The 22,271-nt window shown below is 41.4% G+C and overlaps 1 protein-coding gene across 5 annotated transcripts in view; it reads right to left on the reverse strand.

Moving 5' to 3' along the window:
• Positions 1–18,372, reverse strand: part of PTPRM (protein tyrosine phosphatase receptor type M) — a 441,653-nt gene extending 423,281 nt beyond the window's left edge. For 2 of the 5 annotated variants that reach the window (XM_054515015.1, XM_054515010.1), the window contains exon 1: positions 17,930–18,372. In XM_054515015.1, coding sequence (XP_054370990.1) covers positions 17,930–18,002 — 73 coding nt within the window. In that variant the 5' untranslated portion in view covers positions 18,003–18,372. The remainder of the gene's footprint in view (positions 1–17,929) is intronic. The other 3 variants (XM_054515018.1, XM_036405768.2, XM_036405775.2) reach the window with 2 other exon arrangements.
• Positions 18,373–22,271: the final 3,899 nt, after the last annotated feature.

The raw sequence follows: 22,271 nt of genomic DNA on the forward strand, positions 1-22,271 counted from the left end.
GGTCCTTTTAAATGTTTATACTACCTAAGAAAGTAAAAAATACAATGGAGTTACCCAGGTTTTAGCATACAAGGTCAAACCCACCACATTTTCAAGAGCTGCGTACTGCCTCTGGCAGAAACCATTAACTGGAACTTCAGAAAATAAAATACCCATAATGCATCTAACTAGTTTTTGGTGCACTTTAGAGAAACAACCCTGCCATCAACAAGTCTAAACTATGGCAGGTAATACATTCAGGCATTATTAAAAGTTCTGAGTCTTTAACAAGAGCATTCCTAATCAATAAAAATGTCAAAGCTGAAGCGGTTTTGCTTCTTTCTTCTGCTTGATCATACCAACTCAGAAACTCCCAATGCTACAAATTACCACTTCTAATCCCCCTCATAGGCAGCAGAATCCCTATTCCTTTACAGGGAGGGTCAAGGTGAAACGTTTGTGATGTAGAGCTGAAGCCCTGCAGTTCCCTATTTACCAAGCCCTCCAGACAAGAAAACTGGTGCATGTGAGCCAAATGCAAGTGATGCTAATGCATTAATGACTGACATGTGGCAGAGGCACTGACACAGAGATGCAGCTTGACATTAATGGAGAGATTTGCCTGTGGTCATGCACAGAGGGGGGGGGGGCAAAAACAGACCCACCTGCCTCATGTTTTAACCTGAGTATGAAATCAAATGTCAGAGAAGATTAATTAGATGCCAGGAGTTTTATTCTTTTCTGTTGATAGAAAAAGCACATTTCCATAATGTGAGGAAGCATTTATGTGGATAGCAAATCAGGTTGACATTGAGAGAAGGTTTACTTTATTGTGAATGCTAGCTATGTGGTGCTTGTCAGTGCAATTACTTTCTACTCAAGTGGTTTGCTTTTTAACATTTTATTATCTTAATAAAAACCCTGGAAGCAATAATTATTTATTATGCTAATTCTTTAGCTTTTTTCTTATTAAGTTCTGCCAGACCATTAAAACTTGCTGTTTTCCAGAAATAAACCTAATTTGTTAATATTCAGCCAATTATAGAAAAAAAGAAAGAAGGCAAAAACAATCTCTTTACTGGTAATTAGTTACTAACCAGTCAATTTGTACGCCTATCAGCTTCCCCATAAATCCTATTTTCATTTATTCAATACCCAACATTTCTAACATCATTCTGATCGAAAACAACTTCAAAACACTAAGTCCACTGCAGAATTTTTTATAAAGTGATTTAAGCAGTCTGAGAGGCAGCAGGGCTTTAGACCACTCTGAAAATGCACTATACTCAAGGACTGCATTTTAATTATGGAAACCTTTTAGAACATCCCTGTTTTATTAACAGTAAGTGAAAGACTATAAACAAGGCTTCAGTATGCACCACTTCTTCTCAATCCTGCCTAAAGCCCTCAAGGGGAAAGAGCTTCAATGTGCTTTCATTTCTCCCCCCTAGCATTTTTAACTCTGAATGCCTCTTCTCACCGGCTTTAAAATTCATTTAACATAACAACCACACAGTTATGCTTTTTTTCTTCCCTTTTTTTTTAATATATAAGTGTTCCCTCCTTTAAGAATAAACACCAAGGCCACAGCTCTCAAACTCCCATGGCATAAATACAAAATAGGAGACCATAAGCAATCTAAGCAGAAAAGCACTGCAACTGAATGTACCTTGAAAGGCTCTTAGTTTGCAACGCTTTTATAAAGCTTCATGTCCATGCACAAACTGTCCCTACATTTCACGCAGTGACAGTGGTAGTAATCCCTGGAAAACTTCTGGAACAAATTCCCTCGCTCAGAGCTTAGTTCTCTCTGAGCCAGTACAGCACCAGCTTCTTCCACAGCAAGGATGCAACGCTCCAAGGTTTGTCAGAGCAGCCCCCCCAGCCTCAGTGAACAGTACAAACTCCTGAGCTGCCACCACACACAAGAGTAGAGCCAGGCTTCTCCATCCCTCCCTGCTTCTGAGACAGCTCTCTCCTGTACCTCCCACTGGGAGATTCTGCCTGTGGCAACAGAAAATTCCCCATTAATATGTAATATATACCATAATTAGCACTGTAAAAAGCAGGTAGTTATCTCAAAACTATCCTTCCATCCCCTCTCTCATAATCACGAAAGTTTATTTACAGGGGAAAAAAAGAAAGAAAAAAGAACCCCACAAAACTGGTGACAAACATCTGATTCTTTTTATTTGTATTTTTTATTCTATTTATTTGTATTTTTTAAAAAGTTACTTTCTAAGATTAAGCTTTTGCTTCTAGCATTCGTCTCCTACACAGAAGTGTGAAAGATGACTGAAATGGCTTCTCTCTGCCTCTGTAGGGCTGGATGCTGTTTGGAAGGATGGGTGCAGTGCAGCTGCCAGCCACGGCTGTATAGCAACCCACCCTCAAAATCACTAATTACAGGTGCTCAAGAATCCCTGCCAAAAAAAAAAAAAAAAAAAAAAAAAAATTAAAAATAAGAGAAAGTGGTGTACTAGATCAAACAAAAATGCACATATATACAACTTTGATGCTTTTACCAACAAACTCCTGGCCTTTTGTACAAAAAGAGCATGAAGAAAATCACCACAAGAATGCTACTGATGTTCAGTACCACTTGTTATCCTAAGGGAAAAAACCAAAACCAAACACACCCCACAAATGAATCAATCAGAACCAGACTATAGAAGTCACCAAGACTATTTAACAAAATCAGAGTAGAAAGGCATTCTTTATAAAAGTACTTTTTAAGCACAGAGTCTAGAGATGGAGGAATTAACTTGCTTTTCTGAATACATGCACAGCATTACTTAGTCCCTCCCAGGACATCACGTTAGGCCTTTAGGGTTTATAACATTAGTTCAGCCTTTCTAATGAAGTGTGTGCCTCAGTGACCTCTTTTACAGAAGCAGCAGCCTGATTTGGAAATCATTGCATTCCTAGCCATGCCTCTGACTAAGCATGTAAAAACCTCTGAAGTTTTCTTATTCCTAGATCCCAAAACTATTTCATCTGCAAATCTAAGCCAGTGCGAGTTGCATTTGCTACCAAAAGGTAGAAGGTCAATTTTGAGTTTCAGCATGATTATCCCTCTTCAGCAGAAATTTAGAATGTAGAGCCCTTGAGTTTTCATCTCCAGACAGACTGTGTTTAAGTGAGTTTAAGATCAAGTGAACACTAGATTTTTTTTACATACAAAAATTCCCTCAAAAACAATTCACCTACCAAATTACTTAAAAAAAAAACCAAAAAACCAAACTTTGGAGCTACACAGAAACTCCTAACAAATTCAGACTTCTGTAGAACACACCTGAAGACAATTAGCTTTTGGCACTGACTTTTGGCTGCTCTTCTCACCATACCACAATAAAAACACAGTACATAATTTGAGAGAACCAATGTACATGGAACAGACCAATGCTGAAGCCTCTGATTTTCTCTCTCTTAGGACAGATATCAATTTTTTTATTACTATGCTCTAAAAAGTATATTACTAAATTTGATGCAGAAACACTAAATGTAATGCAAGAATAGAAACAGAAAAAGCTCTTTAAAAATATAAGATGATGTGATGCAAGCTATACAGCCTATTATTTTAATTTATCACCTGTGCATGTCAAATTGCAATAATTTACAATAGTAAAAATCAAAGGCATAAAGTACATCCAGAGCTCTGAGAATTTCAGGTGTGAAACAGACCAGTTTCTCACAACAGCTTAGGGTTCTGTTGCGCATTAAGTGCAGAGAGTAAAACTCCATACCACTGCATCTCTATCTTGTGTATGCACAGGAAAATGTAAGGAGTAGCTGTAAACTTTCTCTTAAAGAAAATTAATTGCCCTGAGTGCAATATTCCTATTTCAAAGGCACATTAGTTCACAGTCACCTTCCACATCAACATAAAAATTTATGGCAAGTGATGTCAAAATCCACTAAGTCCCACTCTGTTTGTTTATTACCGATTCATTGCTGGAGGCAATTAGCTCCATCCCCAACTGGGCTGCATTAACAGGCTGACTCCAGAGCAAAGTCAGAGTGGGGAGCACAAACCAGCTCTGAAAATAGATGGATTTGAACAGAAACAGATGAGCAGTGCTCATAAAATCTATGGCATAGCTGTCTGATAAGGCATATATTTTCCATCTCTAGGTGGGTAGTGAGTACCTTCAGAAACAAAAATAACTCAAGTGACTTAAGAGTTCATCTACCTGAACTATTACAGGAACACACCTCTACTAAATCCATTATCCTATTATACAACTGCAGCCATTACACAGTTTTTGAATGATTTAAACTATTCTCACATAGGTGGACCTGCACCCAGTGTGGGTACACAAGATCAGAGTAATCCTTTTCTAGTCCCAATCATGACCTTACCTCAGCTAATCTTACTGCTTTCAGGTAACTGAGCCGCTGTTTGCAAACCTTCAGCTATTCTTAAAAGTCAACCTGCTTTTCAAATTTATGATTCTGGTGATACTGTAGAAGCCAGCAAAAGAAATCAGCTGCAGTCTCAGAGCTATGTAGTGCTGAAGACTCCAGTAAAACTTGCTCCCATCATTAAAGAGAGGAAACAGAATCCAGCCAGCGTTCAGCTTCCCAAAGCTCTGTGATCTAATTCTACACAAAAGGCTTATAATAAGGTTTAGGCTCACAATACAATTAGTAATTTAGCTCACAAATTAGACTATCTATTAACACTCCAGCAGAGACATCAGCTATATGAGGATTAAGAAGGAATCTGCTGCTCTCAATATGGGAGTGAGAACTTGAATGCTTTAATAGACCACTTCAGCTTCTGCTAATGGGAACATATATTGCATTGTACAGGATGATGTATGTGAGCATGGCCAGCAGCCTGCTCATACATTGAAATTTCATCAGCAGGAACCACAATAATAATTTACACAGTAAATACAGAGTGGTAACTTTTGAGCTCATCTTAAAGCATAATTTTAACTAGTAAAAATTGGTACCGGCAGCATGAAATACACTGCATATGCATTAGAAGTGCACATAGAAACAAGGCCCAAAATTTGGTAATTCAACATGGACAAACCTAGGTCAACCCAAGGAATGGAAATTATATTGTACAGTATTTAACCACAGTATTCGAATAAAGAAGCAACTGTCTTCCAAATCTTTGCAAACCATATTTTTTCTGTATCTATTAAGAATGGAAGCAGACATATGTAATAGAAGATTCTTTGTCATCTTCTCCCACAAACAGTGCCCAAAAGATTTTTAAAAAGAGCTGGTATCTCTAGCATGCTTCTTAATGGCACACTGCTCACACAGAAAAATAATCCAGATGAGTTTTCAAAGGTAGGCTAAAAAACCACTCTACTTATCATAAGCAACTAAAATTTCAACTGCTGTGTTTGAAAAGTGCTGTTCCAATTTCCAGAAAACTATACATGTAACTACATTTCTACAAAATGCCAATATTGCTGTGTTCATGCTGACTTGTGTTAAAATCTGAATTACTTGCACTAAGAGGAGTTTTTTTCTAATTACTTTGACAGTATGCCCAAAACTGACTGTATTCATCTTCAGGTTTTAAGCTTGTGTTTTTATCATTAGGGCCAGTATTACTAATTCTTTATAGCTTGAAAACAAACAAACAAAATCAGTTCATCAGTTTACTTCACACTCTAGTAAAAACCATTCACACCCAAATAATATTATGAACAACGTCCATCTGGTCTGAAATCTAGATCTGGCCGCTGTATCTCATTCCCCACCAGCACTGCCTGCTGCTGCTATCAAGCGTTCAGTGTGAACACACTCACTGCAAAGCAAGACTTAAACCTCACTCACTCACAGTACTTACTCATAAGCACATGCTATGCTGTCATGTGTGCTAGCACATGCATGGGACCGTTTTGGTCTTATCTGTCTCAAGGAGAAATAAAAAGGGCAAACCCTCTAACTTGTGATGAATGATACTCAGGCAGTCAGGAATTGTATCCCCAAGCTTCCACCAGAGCCACCCAGAGGCTCTGCAGCCTTCTGAAAACACGCACATACTTCTCCAGACTGGAAGGGCAAAAGTGCCCCACAGCAACACAGGAAATCCACATCAGAGCTGCACATCCTGCAGGCTCAGCTCTCTGCCCAGCCCAGTCACTGCTGCCCAGAGGATGGCACAAGTCATTTGAGGAGAAGCCGCACAGAGACCTCACAGCAGCATTCCAGCATATGAATAGGGCCTACAAGGATGCCAGAGAGGAACACTTCATCAGGAAGTGTAGTGACAGGACAAGGGAAAATAAATGGCTTCCAACTGAGAGTAGATTTAGATGATATAGTAGGAAAAAAATTCTTTACTGTGTGGCTGGTGGGGCACTGGAACAGGTTGCTCAGAGAAGTTGCCCCAGCCTGGCAGTGTTGAAGGCCAGGTAGGACAGGGTTTGAGCAACCTTGTCTAGTGGGACATGTCCCTGCCCATGAAATTAGTTTTGGAACTACATGATCTTCATGGACCCGTCCAACCCAAGCCATTCTATGATTCTATTTGTGGAACATAGTGATGAGGAGCTGACATGAACAAAGAAAAGGCAGTGGAGAGAGCTCAGGAGGTGGCAGGTAAGCAATGTATTCTTAAAGGTGGCCTGACGGTTAACAGCCTTGTTAAATATGTATTGTATTTGCTGTGAAATACATTGTGTTAAAGCACAATTTTAGAGCTGAGAGCAGGTAAGAACCCTCCCTCTTCCTCTGCACAAAATTCCACAGTACACAGCTCTGGAAGATTACTATAATTGGCCAATTCTTTCTTTTATTGCTAGACTACTGGGAAGAGTCAAAGCACTGAAATCATGGGAATTGGGCGGCTTGTTAATGTCACATATTTGCTCAAAGTCAGTTTCAAGCATACAGATCCCTTTTTTTGAAGTCCTCCTCCCAAAGGTCTAGAAATACACATTTTTTAATCCTGGCATACAAGCAAGAATTAATTTTTCACTGCTACAAATCTAGTGTGACATACTGCAGTTTGTGAAGACTTCAACAGACTGAGTTCTGGAAACGTGAGATTTCTCACTCACAGCCAGTGAGTGGTTCCCAAACAGTTGTTTGAAAAGCTGTGATCCACGCACTATGTGCACTGATTTGAAGCAAACAGGGATGTCAGATACTGCCTGACTGAAGGAGATTTACTGTGGACCAGTTCATGAAACCACAAGTTTATGTTCATTTTGAAATTAAATGTAATTCAAAAATATGGGCAGTATGCATTGCTGTCTTGGGGTCAGGGCTACACATCAGAAACTGGTTCCATTTTCTGCAATGGGCCAACAGAAACGACAGGCAAGCAGTAACTTTAAAAATGCAAGTTTCCATGTTGCAGTGTAAACTGCAACCCAATCCATACAACCAAAACCTCTGAAGTAGTTTCTGACTGATGCCAGAATGACTCCACAGCTGCTGCTTTCCACTTCCATTTATTAAGTCATTACAGATACCTTCCAAAATAAAAATTTAGACCTCCAAAGGCAGTATCTGTTTCTCTTAAGGAATCCGAGGAAAAATTTCAAATGCAGCAGAAAATGCATGCACTGTTTACGTTCCCTAATTCCCCTTGAGTTGACCTTGGCCATTCATCTAGATAAAGCCCAGACAGTCTTTATCTGAAATTCTCAGTCTGAACATATGCTTCACCCCTACTCCAAGTCAGAATTAATATCTGCTCTTCCACACTCCAATTCCACTGCATGACAGAGGAAGATACAGGTGAATAAGGCTCAAGTTCACAGTCAGCAATGATCTGCCACTGAGTCAACCCACAGGCACTGCAGTATCTTTGTCTATGATTAAAAACAGAAGTAGCTGAGGAAAATTATTTTTAAGGGGCTATTTCCCGACATGGACAACCTTATGCTATATACTGGGCTAAAATTTCAAGAACACTTTAAGGCTTTTTATGTTTACACCTTTCTGTGGCCATGAAAGTTTTAAACAAGGGTAACATCTAAGTGCCCAAAATTCAGGATGCAAAAAAGTACCAGATTCTAATGGACAAACTTCCCAAAGAGCAACTGTACATGTAAGGATCCAGCTGTGAAGCCTCTGCAAGACTCATTTAAAAACCCCCGTCCATATCAGCTGGTGGTGCATGGCTGCTGCAGAAGTCAGGGGTTTTACCTGTCAAGAGTATTATTTCAACTTGTCTTGGGCTCCTGGACCCCATGCAATTTCAATGCATATTTGCTCTAAGGGCGTGTGCTTGTCTCAAACACTCCTAAATAAATAAAACAAAGCCCAGCGTTTTCCAAATCCACAAATGAAAGCGCTACGCCAATTCACATAAAATCCCTTACTAGCCTAGATTTATGGAGGCAATTCTAACAACAATTCTTGAAGTAAAAATAAATAAAACACACCTCATGAACTTTATATGTGGTCTTCAATCATGTGCTTTTCTGTTGCCATAAACAGCAGGTACTAACGTAATGGGAACATACAGGCTTCCATTTCACATTTTCACCCTTTAAGGTTTTAAAGAGATGCTAACTTTAGCTGTCTTTTGGTTTTGTTGGTTTGCCAACACAAGGTCTGCGATGCTCACAGTCCTAACCCCAAAAGCCTTCTTTCCCATTTAGAAAGTTGCTTGCAAAGGTTTTCCCCTGAGCTAGGAGCTAGGACAGAGCCAAGATGACATCTCTCAGACACAGTAAAAAGGGCATCAGCTGCACAGTGCCTCAAAATTACTACTGGGACAACAATTTATCTTACATAACTGAGAAATTACTTCAGTATCAAGCTGTCTCTGCAGAAGTTAAAAAGAAAAAGCTTAAGTGATGTGTTATGTAAAGTGCTTATATTAAAGTGTTGAATGCAGAGCTTTGTAAAATAATCTTCATCTACTCTGCAGAATTCAGAAAAGGTAACATAAAGGAAAAAGGCTATAGCTATTTTCAGTCATTAACACAAGAACTACACCACTGAGAATTATGGTTCCTGGAAATGTCCATAACTGCCTCTATCTCCTAAACACATGACAGTATTTAACCATGTTTTTGAGTTTCCAGGGAAAACTGAAGCTAGAGGTGGTGACAAGCAGCTGCTGTAGATTTTCTCTAAATTGTTTTGGGGTTCTGAGTTATCACCTTCCTTTCTTTTAATGTTTTGTAAATGGAAATTCATAAGATTTCTCAACCATGTGGGAAAAAAAATTCCAATTAGTCTGACTATGAAGATCCTCATCCATGTCACAGTCAAATGCCAGAGCACAGAGTCTCCCACACCTATGTGGGAGCTCTGATCACTAAGCAACTATTAAAACAGGAACTTCAAAAAATTTGTATAAATATAGATATACACACACACATACGTCTTCTTCATGCTGTCCTCCAGGGGTGTGGCTCATGATAGGCAATGCCATCCCAACACAGAACCAGGAAAGTCTCCAAGCTCAGAAAGCTCCACAGAGGGAAAAGAGTTCCTTGGTTAAGATTTTATGACTTATCTTAAAATAGTTGAGGTAAAAGAGGTATTACACTATAGAAAAACTATGAACTTCCAAATTAATCATCAGAACACTCTTGTTCCTGAATTACATTGATTGACAGAAACATCACAGCAATTACAATATGCTTTATAGTCCCAACAGGTGTGCAAACAGTGCCAAACACCTTGAAACAAAAATATTTTCTTTCAAGTTTCTGCCACACCTTTGAGCACACTCTGAGCAGGCTGCACAGCTGTTAGGAAACATTGGACTTCTCACAATGAATGAGAAGGGTGGAAGATGGAAGAAGCAACAATGAAATTTTTCAAACAAAGCATATCTAAATCACATAAGAAGAATGAGCAACTGTACTAAAGTAAGCAGCTGCAGACGAAACAGTAATGTCTGCTATGGCAATTGACTTTCATGTTTGTTTTCAACTGAACTGTTTGCTAGAACAGTAAAAAGCCATGAAGGTAAAAAAAGCAGAAGTGAGAAAAACAGAAGTTTCTATGTAGGTAGAGGACAATGTGAATCCTTTAGGAAACCTTCACCTCTCCTTGAGATACAACCTGGAAACACTCTTTTTGTCAGAAACTATGCTCAGAAACTCTACCCTCAAAATCTAGGTAGACTTAGTAACCAAAACTTTAAGATGTGCATATAGCTGACCATTTTTTGGTCACAAACTCCTGCATCAGTCACAGCAGCATGACTAAGCACCAGCTGCCAAAATAAGGATTTGGCCATAGAGGGAAAGAAAAATACAACCCCTCCCTGCCACCACCTCTGTGTCAAGTACACCATGAAAAATGTAAAGGTCTGCTAATGGGTAGTAACTCATCAACTTTAAGACAGGGGCATACAAACTAGCACACAGATTACAGACATTCACACAAGTATGTAACTGCACATATCAGGGGTGGAAGTTATTTACTCAGTCTAATGTATATTCACCAGAAAAAAAAAACACTTGAACAGCCACTCAATTTACCTGTAACAATCCATCAAGCAAACCTTAAGTATTAGGTTACTGATCCACCCTTTATCCACCTGAAAGTACACAGAAACTCCTGTAATATCCTCCTCAATCTTATGTTAGAATCTTATCAGCACAAATAAAATGTTCTTTCACCTAATGACTCTAAATTTATGTGCTACAGAATTAAAACAAAGGTCCACTGACAAAAGTATTCTATCCACTACATTATTTATAAATAGTCTAAACCAGATTTTATTTCAGAGTTCAGGATAAATGATGTGACAGGATTCAAGATAATAAAGCATGAGCTTTCTCAAAACTTCCCCAAAATAACCGTGCCTTAAACAAAAAAACCCAAGCAACAAAACAACAAACAAGCAAAAAATCCCTCAAAAATATGTGTGGTGGAAAAAAAAAAATCTGCTCTAAAACAGGCATGTGATGCTCTATTTCATTCTCCTAGAAAATGAAGAGCTGAAGTGATAAAAGAGGCAATTAGCTGTTAGTTATTCCAGAGCAAAAACACATTTCTAGTGATTAACAAAAAAAAAATGCTTTAAGAGATATTTATAATAGCTTAACAGTGAAGAAGATTAAAAAGACAAAAAAACCAGGGGGGAGCAATAAAAAAGCTAATCTACCCCACAAAAAAATCCACTCTAACCAAAAATTATTTTTCGAAATTAGAGTAGATTACACGTTGGGGGTGGGGAGGAGGAAAACAAACAGTCATAAGTGAAATGTTGGGTTTACACCATTTCACAGAAAAAAAATTAAAGATTCATTAACATCATTACATTTAATCATATGTGTAAAGATAATCAACTATTGCTACGTAAAGCTGTCAGAAGACGTATCTGAGCCTTGAATACACATTATTAAAAACAAATGTGTTGAAAACTAAGACAATAAAAATAAGAAAACATGAACAATTATAAATTCACTCCTGTTTTTGACAAGTAATTCAGCTGCCTTTTAGACTTCAGAGTATTTTTTTTTACATCATCTCTTCTAGTAACATTCATCTGTTCCATGCTTCCAGCAAATGCTATACCTTCTTTCCCACCTTTCCTCCCCAGGACACACACAGTCTAACCTTTTTTCAGAACTCCTTCCTGCTAATATTGCCATGGTTTTGTCTGAACAACTCTGTTTATTACTTTTTTTTTCTCCCACCATTGCTCCTAATGTGGCAAAGGGTCACTGTTGAGTCAGATACTTCTGGCTGAGACACTTCTTTCCTATTCTCCGCAGATCCTGAGCATGGGTATGCACCAGAGGCATAAATACACTTTAATTTTTACTGTTATTACTCTCAGAAATCTGGGCACAAATATGTCTTTCTTTCATTTTTAAAGCATATGTGGCACCTTACCCCCTGTATCTCCTCATAGCATTAAAGGAAGCCACATGGCTTAAAAACCAACACAAATGGTTGTTATGCCACAAGAAAACAGAATTCCACTGACAGCAACATCATCTCCACAGATAATTATTCTGAATGGACCAGAAAGGTTCTTAATAAGTTGTGAGGAGACATGTACTCCCTCAAAACTTAAGGTTAGATCTTAACCATCTTGATTGATTCTTAAAGATTATCAGATCCCTGCAGCAATATTTCTTGCATTTAAAACACTAGGAAAGTACTGACAATTTCTCTGTAGTTTCATGCATTTTATTATGTATTTTTGTCATATTAGAGCATTCATTCGTCTTTCTGTGTAATACTAACACTGATACTGAAATCAGTCTTTTTACATGTAATTAAAAGTTCATTTGTATTGTAATCAAACTGATGCAAACAAGCCACCAATGGATTAAAATTCTCTAGGTCACAAAAATCCATCATCTGTTTTCACACCTCCCCACCTCCAAATACACCTACATTCTCACAATGCCTAGCTTACAGCCCTTGCTCTTCCTATGCTTAGAAAAATGGATTTAGAGATGCAGCTACACCTAGTGATCAGCAGCAGATCACAGCAGGCAAAACACTCTGAAGACATGACAAAATGATTCAGAGAGAAGTATCTGAATACATTTGGGTGAACAGAATGACATAGGAAAATTCATTGCTACTTTTTTATTTATTTCTAAATACATGACCATATGTTCCAAATTGGTTTCAGTGTCTCAAAATCATGTTATACGTTAACATATAACATTACACATCAGAAATAAGATAACTGGAAGTTACCGACAAAATCAAATGAAATAAGGAGAAGATTCTCAATTTTTCTTAAAGAAAATGAGCAGGTAATTCAGCTGCATTCACGCATTAACAGTTTGTTCCTGGGAAAATTTTCAAAACTAATACTTCTTTCCACAAGAGTCATAATTGTGAGCTGAAAGGTTTCTAATTGCATGTCATTTCCTGGGGAAACATCTTCAGAATTTAGTGACATAGCACAGAAATAAGAGTTTGACAGTGATACTAACAAGCTTTAAACACTAGAGATATCCCTCTTAAAAAGCCTTTCCTTCAGCATAAAGTTGCAACACATGAAATACAGGATCAGTTCACAGATCCTGACCCTGCAACATCACTGGACTTTGTTCCATCAAGTCTACACTTATTATCTTCCCCCCAGCTGAATCCAATGATGCACACTCAAGGGGTTGTCTCAGCAGGAATGTGCAGAACTGGCCTGGCCACCAGGAACTCGCCTGGTTGACATTTTCAGTGACCGTGGCAGGGTGTGGGTGAGCGCTCACAAGAAATAAACCATCCCCACATCTCCAGGTCAGACTCAAGGGACATTAGTGAGGTGGAGTTCAGAAGCTTGCCCGCTCTACCCTAACATGTTCTGTGATTTGCCTGGGGATTAGGTCTCTCTAGCTGCCAATCTAGCAATTTATGTGAGCACTGAAGATATTATTTCATATACTATATGTACTTATATTGTTTCAGGACACTGTGATTTGTTTTCCTCATGAATTCTGACAACTGCTAAATCATGAGACCAAATGAACACCATAGCATTTTTTTTTTACCCAGTGTTATTACATCCTTGCAGTATTTTGAAAGATTTTTAGTTTCTGATGATGTTTCATTACTATCTTTTGAAACCAGAACAGCTAAGTAAAATAAATTTAAAAAAAAAACAAACATACCACCATACAGCTTCTTTTTTGATGAACTGTGCCGCTTCCGAAGCCCTGACTCATTTTTACCTGAAGCATTCTAAAGCACATCCCAGTTCACAAGGGAACACAAACTTTACTTCATTTGTTATAACTGCAAAAAGTTAAAAAAAAACCCCAAAAAACCCTAAAAAAACAACATCACATTTAGAAGCAGATTTTTCAAAATGCTTCCATTCATTTGCTGGAGTATTTTAAATATGAATAATCTTAGATGTAAAACAGAAATCAAGCCATTCACCTATTCACCTAACAGCTGTAATAGCAGCAGCAAAAATCTCTGAACAGCGGAAGTTTGGTTTGAGAATCTTCCCCCACAGCTCTCACTGTTTAGTGAGGCCAAGTCCATGCTGTGACCTGTAGCTGGAATAGTTTTGTAGCTGAGCTGACAAGCTTCATCAGCCACTAATAAAGCTGCATCTTCACTGGCATATGTTACTTCCCTTAGAAGATACAGGAATACAGACTTGATGGATGGGTGGAGAGAAAGAAGAGCAGGTGGAATAAACAATGCAAACAAAAGCAGAATTTGCTAAAGTGAGATATAACTACACTTGGAGTTCTTTGTTGCTAAAATGATCAGAATAGCTAACACAGACTTTCAAACAAAGATCCTGAATACTCTGAGAAATCTCTTTAAACACAGCTAATTATATCAGAAACTTATTTTCTAAGCATTGCCAGGAGCTTCATTTCAGCTAGGATAGGGCCTATGAAGATTTAACCTATATTCTTTCTTTTCTCTGCAGTCACTAAACATCAATGTGATCACAGTAAGTTTCAACTTCAGCATGTCAAACTTCGTCCTTACATCACTTTTCTGGAAAATGTGATCCTTCTTTTTAAAGTGCCTACACCCAAAAATGAACAGATGAGTCTAAGGCACAACATCTATTCAGAATGCAAGGTTTTGTATTCTTAATCCATGAAACAGCTTGAGAATCACTATTCTTTATGTAAAGCCTTTACTACTCACTAGGAAAAATAACTTTCAAATTTTGTACTGCACTTTTCCTCCTTTTCTTCTCTTCATAATTGCCACTAGTCCTGGTTCATTACAAAGGGACTCCCACAAGTATTTTTAATCAGTCTGTCCATCCCTCTCACTGCAACAGGACTCATTCCTTCTCAGAGAAAAACTAAAACTTTTTAAACCAGTGCCACAAAAAGAGCGTTGATATACAACCTTGGTGCTTTTCACAGCAAAGAGAATGTAACAGACTAATAATAGCCCTCCCTCTGTAAGAGTCAGGCTGTAACCAAGAAACACCAATCTCAGAATTCAGGCTGTGTGCACATTTACATCTACCTGAATAGGAATGCCTTCATAAAAACAGTTTCCAAGTTCTATTACACATTTCCTTGCTTTCAATTTCAGCTCCCCATTTTTGTATTTGACAGAACTCATCCATCTAGACTCTTAATTTTATGGAGACCAAATATTTATGTTTACAATGTCTCTTTTAACTTCCCATATCTCTATGTTTGAGCTAAATCCCTTACAGGAGTGAATTGCTGTCTCTAGCCTGAATAATCTACCAAGCAGGTGGACGAAGGAAGATGGTGGAGTCAAGTGGCATTTTCTATGACTGAACACCACTTTTCAGGAGCTTTAGTAATATTAACATTCAGTCTTCACATGAGACTGACTTAATAACATTTTGCTAAAATTATAAACAAAACCAGCTAAATTAGGTGTGCTATAGTTTCTCAGAAAAAAAACCCCTAAAAAATAGTAAAATAACCCAAAACTAATCTTGCAGAAAGAGTCCAGCTACTTTTAAAAAACTTAGGATAAGTAGTACTGTCCATTTAAGACAATGTTTTCAGTAACATCTCTTAAATTCAAATTCTTGAGATCATTTACTTCTTGAACTGATGAATACAGAATTTTAAAATCTTTAGTTAAGGACTCAGAGAAAATCTCATTGTTATTACCCATTAAGCTGCTTTCAAAAGATTACTTGAAAGCTCCCAGGCCTTAAAAAGCCAAGATCTCATCTTTCAGTAAGATTATTTTCTAAATGAGAAACTCAAATAAGACAATTGCTGAAGACAACATTAGAACCAATCTTTGTGAAACAAATCAGCCAGTTTAGAAAAGGGTACAAAATAAAAATGGAACTATAAATGCCACAGGCACTTATTTCACACCCTGCTATTCTTTGCTTAGAACATGTGTGGAGTTGGCTTTGTTTCTTTTTCCTTTGTTTGTTTTTAAACTTTTCATAGGTTAGTCACATAACTCCCTTCTGCAATAAGGGACAGCTATTAAAAAAGATAACTACCCACCTCAAGGATGGATTTTTCAGCGTCATTTAATTTCTATGACACTGATCCACAAGGTTTTAACAAAAGAAAGAGCATTATTTTTCCCCCAAGCAAAAATTATACCCAGACACAAGCTTCATGTGGTAAAGCACAAAAATGGAAATTTCATCAATTTTGTTCCAAATGCCAAGAATCAACACTAAAAAGAAAAAATTCTGTACATGCATCTTCACAAACAATCTTTACCTTCAATACTTAACATACATGTACATATACACACATGGGGAGAAAACTGGGCAGATTCTGCATCCCTTGTCATCTCACTGTAAATAGAAACCTCTGTTACTGAGTTCTTCAGATGGTGTGGAATCGCACCCTTGGAATAACTGTACGCACAAGTCATTGGTGAATTGTTCACGGTTTATAGCACTGCTCTCTCCACAGCATGTCAGGTAAATGAATACAACAGATACAAATCAAACAGTAATGTGGGATTGTTCTTCAGCAACACGAACAGCACTTCAGTGCTGATCCCAGTACAGTATCAGCACATCGCATGCACGAGCACTCGAATATCCAGAAGAAGAGTCGCCCCAGCTTAACTTTAAACAAAAAGTTACACAGTTCACGCAGGTCAGCAGTGAGTTACAGATTTATCTTAATAAACCAAGTGCTCCCATTGAAGTCTGGACACTAGACTGCCAACATTAATGAGCTGTAGAGCAAATATAACTGAGTCCAGTTTCGTAATTCGCTGCAGAGCATACCCTCCTTTTAACAGGAATTTGGAAAATATTTCATAATTGTTCCATATCACCTTGGAACACAACGTTTTTCTGCTCGGAGATATTCTGTCTCATCTACAGTGAAAATGCTCCCAAGAAGCCAGGGGAAATGCAGCTACGTATACAAGAGGTCCGTGGAATCAAACATAAAAACAGAAATTTAATTTTTTTTTTAAAAGTTCTATACTAGACCACCAACTCCCAGCCATAAAACTTGCTTTATCTACAGTGCTCCATAGATGCAACACGTAATGTGCAAAATATAAACTATTCTGCAGCCTGAGCAACAAGGAGTCAAAAGGATTGCTTCCCACCAGATCAAAGCACACTTTGCACGAACTGAGGACCAGATGTCTTCAATTTAATGTGCTTTCAGCTGCACTAACTTCATGTTAGGAACAAAACACACCAAAAAAAATTCTGAAGTTACTCTTTGCTGGAAGAACTATTTCACAATCCAAATTTCTGTCTAAAATTACGGGTTTCTCCAACATATGAATAAGACAGGGGTGCCGGCAGGCGACTCGAGACCGAAATAACCATCTGCAGGTCTGGGGCTCCGGGGAACAGAGGAACGGCGCCGCAGACGGGGCACTTCGCGGGGCTGCTCTTGGCTGCGAGTGCCGGCACCCATCGGACGCGGGCAGCTCCTGCCCTGCGCTCTCAGGTGACGCTCTGGGGGCTGCAGAGGGCCCGGGCCGGGGCTTTCCCCCGCTGTCTCACAGCCGCACCTCCGGGCAGCGCCGAGGGCGGGGAGCGGCGGGGGCCAGCGCCCAGGCACCGGCGGGCGGGCAGAGCCGCGGGGCCCCGCCGGGCAGCACCGCAAGCCCTCCTCCTTCGCCCGTGGCCAGCCGCGGCGGCGGGCGGAGCGCCGGGACCGGCTCATCTCGCCCCTCCGCCTCCCGTGCCGGGGCAGCGGGAAACTTTCGGGAAGTCAGCGGCGGAAAAACGTCGGACCGAGCCCGAGTCCCGCCCTGTCCCTCCAGCCCTGCCCTAGGGCTGCCCGAGCCCCACCAGCCTCTTGACCTTCCATGTCAGGGGCTCAGGGGCGCCAGCAGAGCGGCACCTCGGCGCCGCTGCTCTTCGGGACACTTTTTCCACCCCATCGACGCAGCGGTTCAGTAGTGTCAGACCCGTCAGGGGGATGGGGATGGGAAAAGAAAAAAAGAAGAAAAAAAAAAAAAAGAAAAATATACAGAAAAAAACCCAAAAAACCTAAACCAAACCCCCACCGCCTCCAAAGTGCCCGCGCTACCCCCTGCCCGTCCGCTGCCTGGCCCCCGGGAAGGCTGCTCGGCCCCGGGCTGGCAGCCCGGCGAGCCGACTCCTTACCTGTGAACGTCTGCGCTCCCGCTGCCAGCAAAAGTCCGGCCAAAGTAACCAGGCAAGTTCCAACTTTCCCCATATTTCCAGCCCTTCCTGCTCCGAATCCAGCAAAGTGCCAAAGTGTTTGCCAAAGTAGGAGGCGCCCCTCTCGCCCCCCTCCAGTCCAGCGGGGCAGGCGAGGAGGGGGCAGCCGGACTCCCGCACTTGGTGCCCCGCGAGCTGTTCTTCCCTCCTCGCCCTCCCTCCGCTCTTACGGGCAGGGAAGAGGGTGCGAAGTAGCCGGCGGCCGCCCACCCGTCTGCCTTCCTCCGGCCGCGCCGCTGCCCCGGGGGCCGTACGGGCGCCGCTCGCCTCCCCCGGTGCCCGGGGGGGGCACCCTTAATCGCGGAGCCTCCTCGGACGGCGCCGCCGCTAGTCCCGGCTCAGCTCGGCTCCCTGACTGACTCGCGGTCCCCCCCGGCGGGCGGGCTGGCTGAAGGGAGCGGGGAAAGTCACGCCCAGCCGCCGGCGCCGCCGCTCTCCCCCGCTAGAGGGCGAGGCGGCCGGGCCCCGCCGCCGCCAGCAGCTCGGGGGCGGCCGCCGCCTGCGGGGGCGAAGGGCTCGGGTCTCCTTCCCGCCCCGCTGCCCCGAGCGCGACTCGGCTGAGGAGGTGGTGGCTCCGTGCCGGGCAGGACGATGTCGAAAGTTCGCGGACAGCGCGGGGGGAAGAGAAGAAGGAGCCAAAAGAAAAAAAAAAATCTAAGCTAGGCGTCTCGGTAACTTTGCCGCGGGCCGGCCCCGGCCAGAGCCGCAGGCGCTGAAGTTGTGGCCGGCGCTGGTCCCTGGCCCGCCGCGACGGAGCCCCGCCGGAGCGAGGGGTCCGGCCCCGGGGGAACGGTCTCGCCCCCGCCCCGCCGCTCTGGCGCTGCTCCGAGCACCGGGATTGGGAAGGGGAAGCGCAGGAGAGGGGCAGAGCGCCGGCTTTCCATAAGCGCTTCGGTTTTTTTGTACAGGCGATCTGGAGCCTGTCGGAAGAACTAGTCGGAGGCCACCGCTCAGCCTTCCGCGGGAACCGCAAGCGTGAGAGCCCTGCCCGCACGGCGAGCGGCTGATACCGAGAGGAAATTGAGATGTAAATGGGTTCTCCGGGCTGGCGAGGAGCGGCACCGTCGCGTACATTAATTGCTTCGCATTGGCGTGCTGTTCATAAAACTTAATCTCCTTGCCTAGCCCTCGGTAAGAGCCACCCTTCGCCCCTCCGGAGCGCTTCGGGAAGGGATCTCTGGAGAGCGCCCAGCCCGGCCCCTGGTTCAAGACACGGGCGCAGCTCTTAGTCCTGCGGGTGAAGGATAACGTCAGGAATTAGCAGGGTTAGAGAGGGAGTGATGGAAATAAAATCACATTAAAATGGCAATTATCTCTCCTCATTTGCAGCGTGTGACTTCTGGCATTTATCTCCGCGTCACGTATGAAATACAGCTGCATGACAGCCGTCCTCCCGCTGGGGCTCCGGCTCCCGGTGTCCATGGCACTGCAAGGATGTGTTTGCTGGTTTTAAAACAGTTTTAAAACTAAAGCCGAGTTCGAGAGGTGGAAATATTTTTGTTGGTTCTCGCTTTCAAAGAAAGGTTTTCCTTTCAAGTGCAACTGTGGCCAAATTTAATGCCTTGTTTATTCCGTGTGGGTTACTAAAGCGATAAAAGCAGGAATTTAGATAATGCTGGTTTTAAGAGCTTGAGCTCAGGTTCTAGGTTCTGATTTTTCTCCAGCACAGCTCCTCTGTTTTCCCTGCTGCTTTTCCATGTAGTTAGTCGGCTTCGCTGCCGCTTTCCATGGAACTCCGAACTCTACCCATCCCCCACACGTCCAGGCGAGCTCGGGCATATTTAGTGATTTGTGCGTATTCTGAACTGTTTCTACGTACAGCACATTAAGTCCGAGCCTGGGCACACAGCTGTATCGTTTCCAGTGATCGCCCAGCCATGCTGTTTTCGGGACGCTGCTCTGTTATGTTTTGGGTGGTGCATCTGCGACTTGATGCGTGTCCCTTCGCGAAGGGACGCGAACTTCGGGGTGTGTGGGGCTACGGCAGCTGCTCCAAAGGTAACGCAAGGGGGCAGAATAGCATTAATTGTTGTGTTTCCTGACGTCAGACTTCTTCTTTGCAATAGCAGCTATTCCCCGAGTTTATTGTTTGCCCAGAACTTCGGTCTTGTCCCGCCCCCCCCCAAAAAAGACGTTGCCTTTATTCCCCGAAGCCTTGGTAATCTATGGATGTTTTATAATACGAATTCAATTTTTTTTAAATTTTGATTTTTTTTTCATGGTTACATAATTGAGATAATTTCTATTTACTTTAAAAGCTGCAGTTATAGCTTCCAAAAATTAGAAACTATAGCTGGTCTAAAAAGTGTTACCTTTGTAGCACAAAGCTTAAAAAACCTCAAAAAGTGTCAAAAGTAATTTAACTTGCAACGAAATAAACTTTAAAATTTGTCTTCTGGTAAATCGGCCACTAAAAATCCAGAAATGAGCAGTTACACCAATGTTTGTGCTAATGATGACCCCTCTCGGTTCTGAATTTCCAGAGGCACATGAAATCGTTTCTCTGATCAGCCGTGCAGTGTGGCAAAGTATGGTGTTCAGACATATAACAGCACCCTGCCTTTGTTATGGGGAATTGGAAAAATCCGTGCCTATATCCACAGCTATCTGATGTTAGTTTAGAGAAGATGAGATAGAGAGTTGCTGAGTTCTGAGAAGCAACAGAAGAGCATTCTAAGAGTGTTTGGGCACGGTCACACTGGGAGTGAGGCTAAAGTGCTTGACCTTCAAAGACACAACCAGTCTGCTTTAATTACAGCAAATCTAAGAATCAGTTGAGCTCCAGGGAATTGCTAAACCAACAAGAACAATAGGAAACACAGGTCATGCGTGGCTGATAAGGAATGGTGAGCTGTATTGCACTGTGTTCAGTACTGGAGCATGCATGAAAACCATCCAGAAGCTGTACAAAAAGAACTGGAGCATCAGGAAAAGACTAGACAAAACCCCCAGGTTCACTGGTGGTTTGGTTCAAAGAATGCATTCAAGAAAGTTCATTAAAGGCTAAGCTGTGGCTGGAGAGGGGATTGGAAGCATCTGCATGGGGAAAAAAAAAAAAAAGTACTTTGCTGATTGATTTTCACTGACAAACAGATACTTTAGATACCTTGCATCTGTTCCTGAGCTGGATCACCTCAAAGAAATACCTGTTTACAATTACCTACGTAGACATACTTCAGCTGAAGAACACAGGAGTTCCCAGTATCACAAATAAAATTATTCCTGCTGAAAGGAGTCAAAGAATGAGACTAAGACATGTAGAATAAGAAGAAAATCTGGAAATGGTTGTAACTAATTTCTGGGTTTAAATGTACATCAATAGGAAATGCACATAACCAACCTTCATTGCAAAGATTTTGTTTTATTTTTAAATATGAAATTTGTATACATCCCACTGAGGGAAAATACAACAACCTGATGATAAATTATGAATAATTACACTGTTTATTACAGAAACTTCACTGGCAGACCTGCCCTCTCTTTGCTAATCATTCCCTTGCAGAACCTTTTCCCATATTCCAGATCTCTGAGCTACTTCTGGCAACTGATTTTTGAAAATTTCAAGTTGAACAAGAACTGTATTACTGGTTAGAGAGGTCTGACGTCCAAATACTTATCATTATGTGGAAACAGGTCTGCTTGACCTATGTCAGGAAGAATCCTTTGGATAGGCATACATCTGCATTTAACAATTAGATGTATAGATTGTGTTTATCTATTTAGCTGTTACCTCTAAGATGCTAGTGATATTTGCAGCACTTTTCATTCTGTTTTACTGGCACAAGAACAAGTAAACATATCTCAAATTCTCTAAGACATCAAGGCCACCCTGCATAATCTGTAGCATGAAGTCACCCTTCCTATAATGATACAAAGCAGGAACACTCTTGCTCATGTTACAGCAGAAATAGAAAAGCAAAGGCTCATATTTAGATATTGGAGGAAGGCCCAAACGCCCTGCCGTTTTTTGACCCGTGACAATGCTGATTAAGTGGCCAAGAATGTGGGCTACACAGCTGTCACCTGATCTTTTGGTTCAGTAGCAGATAACATCACTCTCACAGCTCAAAGCTATTTTTTGCACTATCAGGTAGTTCGACAAGAGTGATTTTCACTGGCTCTCTCCATCTTGTTTTAAAGCTCAGACAGACAAGCTTCACAAATCTTTCAATAACACTGCTGTTTAAATATAATGAAAAAGTCATTTTTTTCCTGGGACAGGGGCACATTTTCTTAGCTAAGTACAGCTAGTGAGTGAAAGTAT

Source organism: Molothrus ater, chromosome 1, assembly GCF_012460135.2.
Source record: "Molothrus ater isolate BHLD 08-10-18 breed brown headed cowbird chromosome 1, BPBGC_Mater_1.1, whole genome shotgun sequence".
NCBI classification, from domain to species: domain Eukaryota; kingdom Metazoa; phylum Chordata; class Aves; order Passeriformes; family Icteridae; genus Molothrus; species Molothrus ater.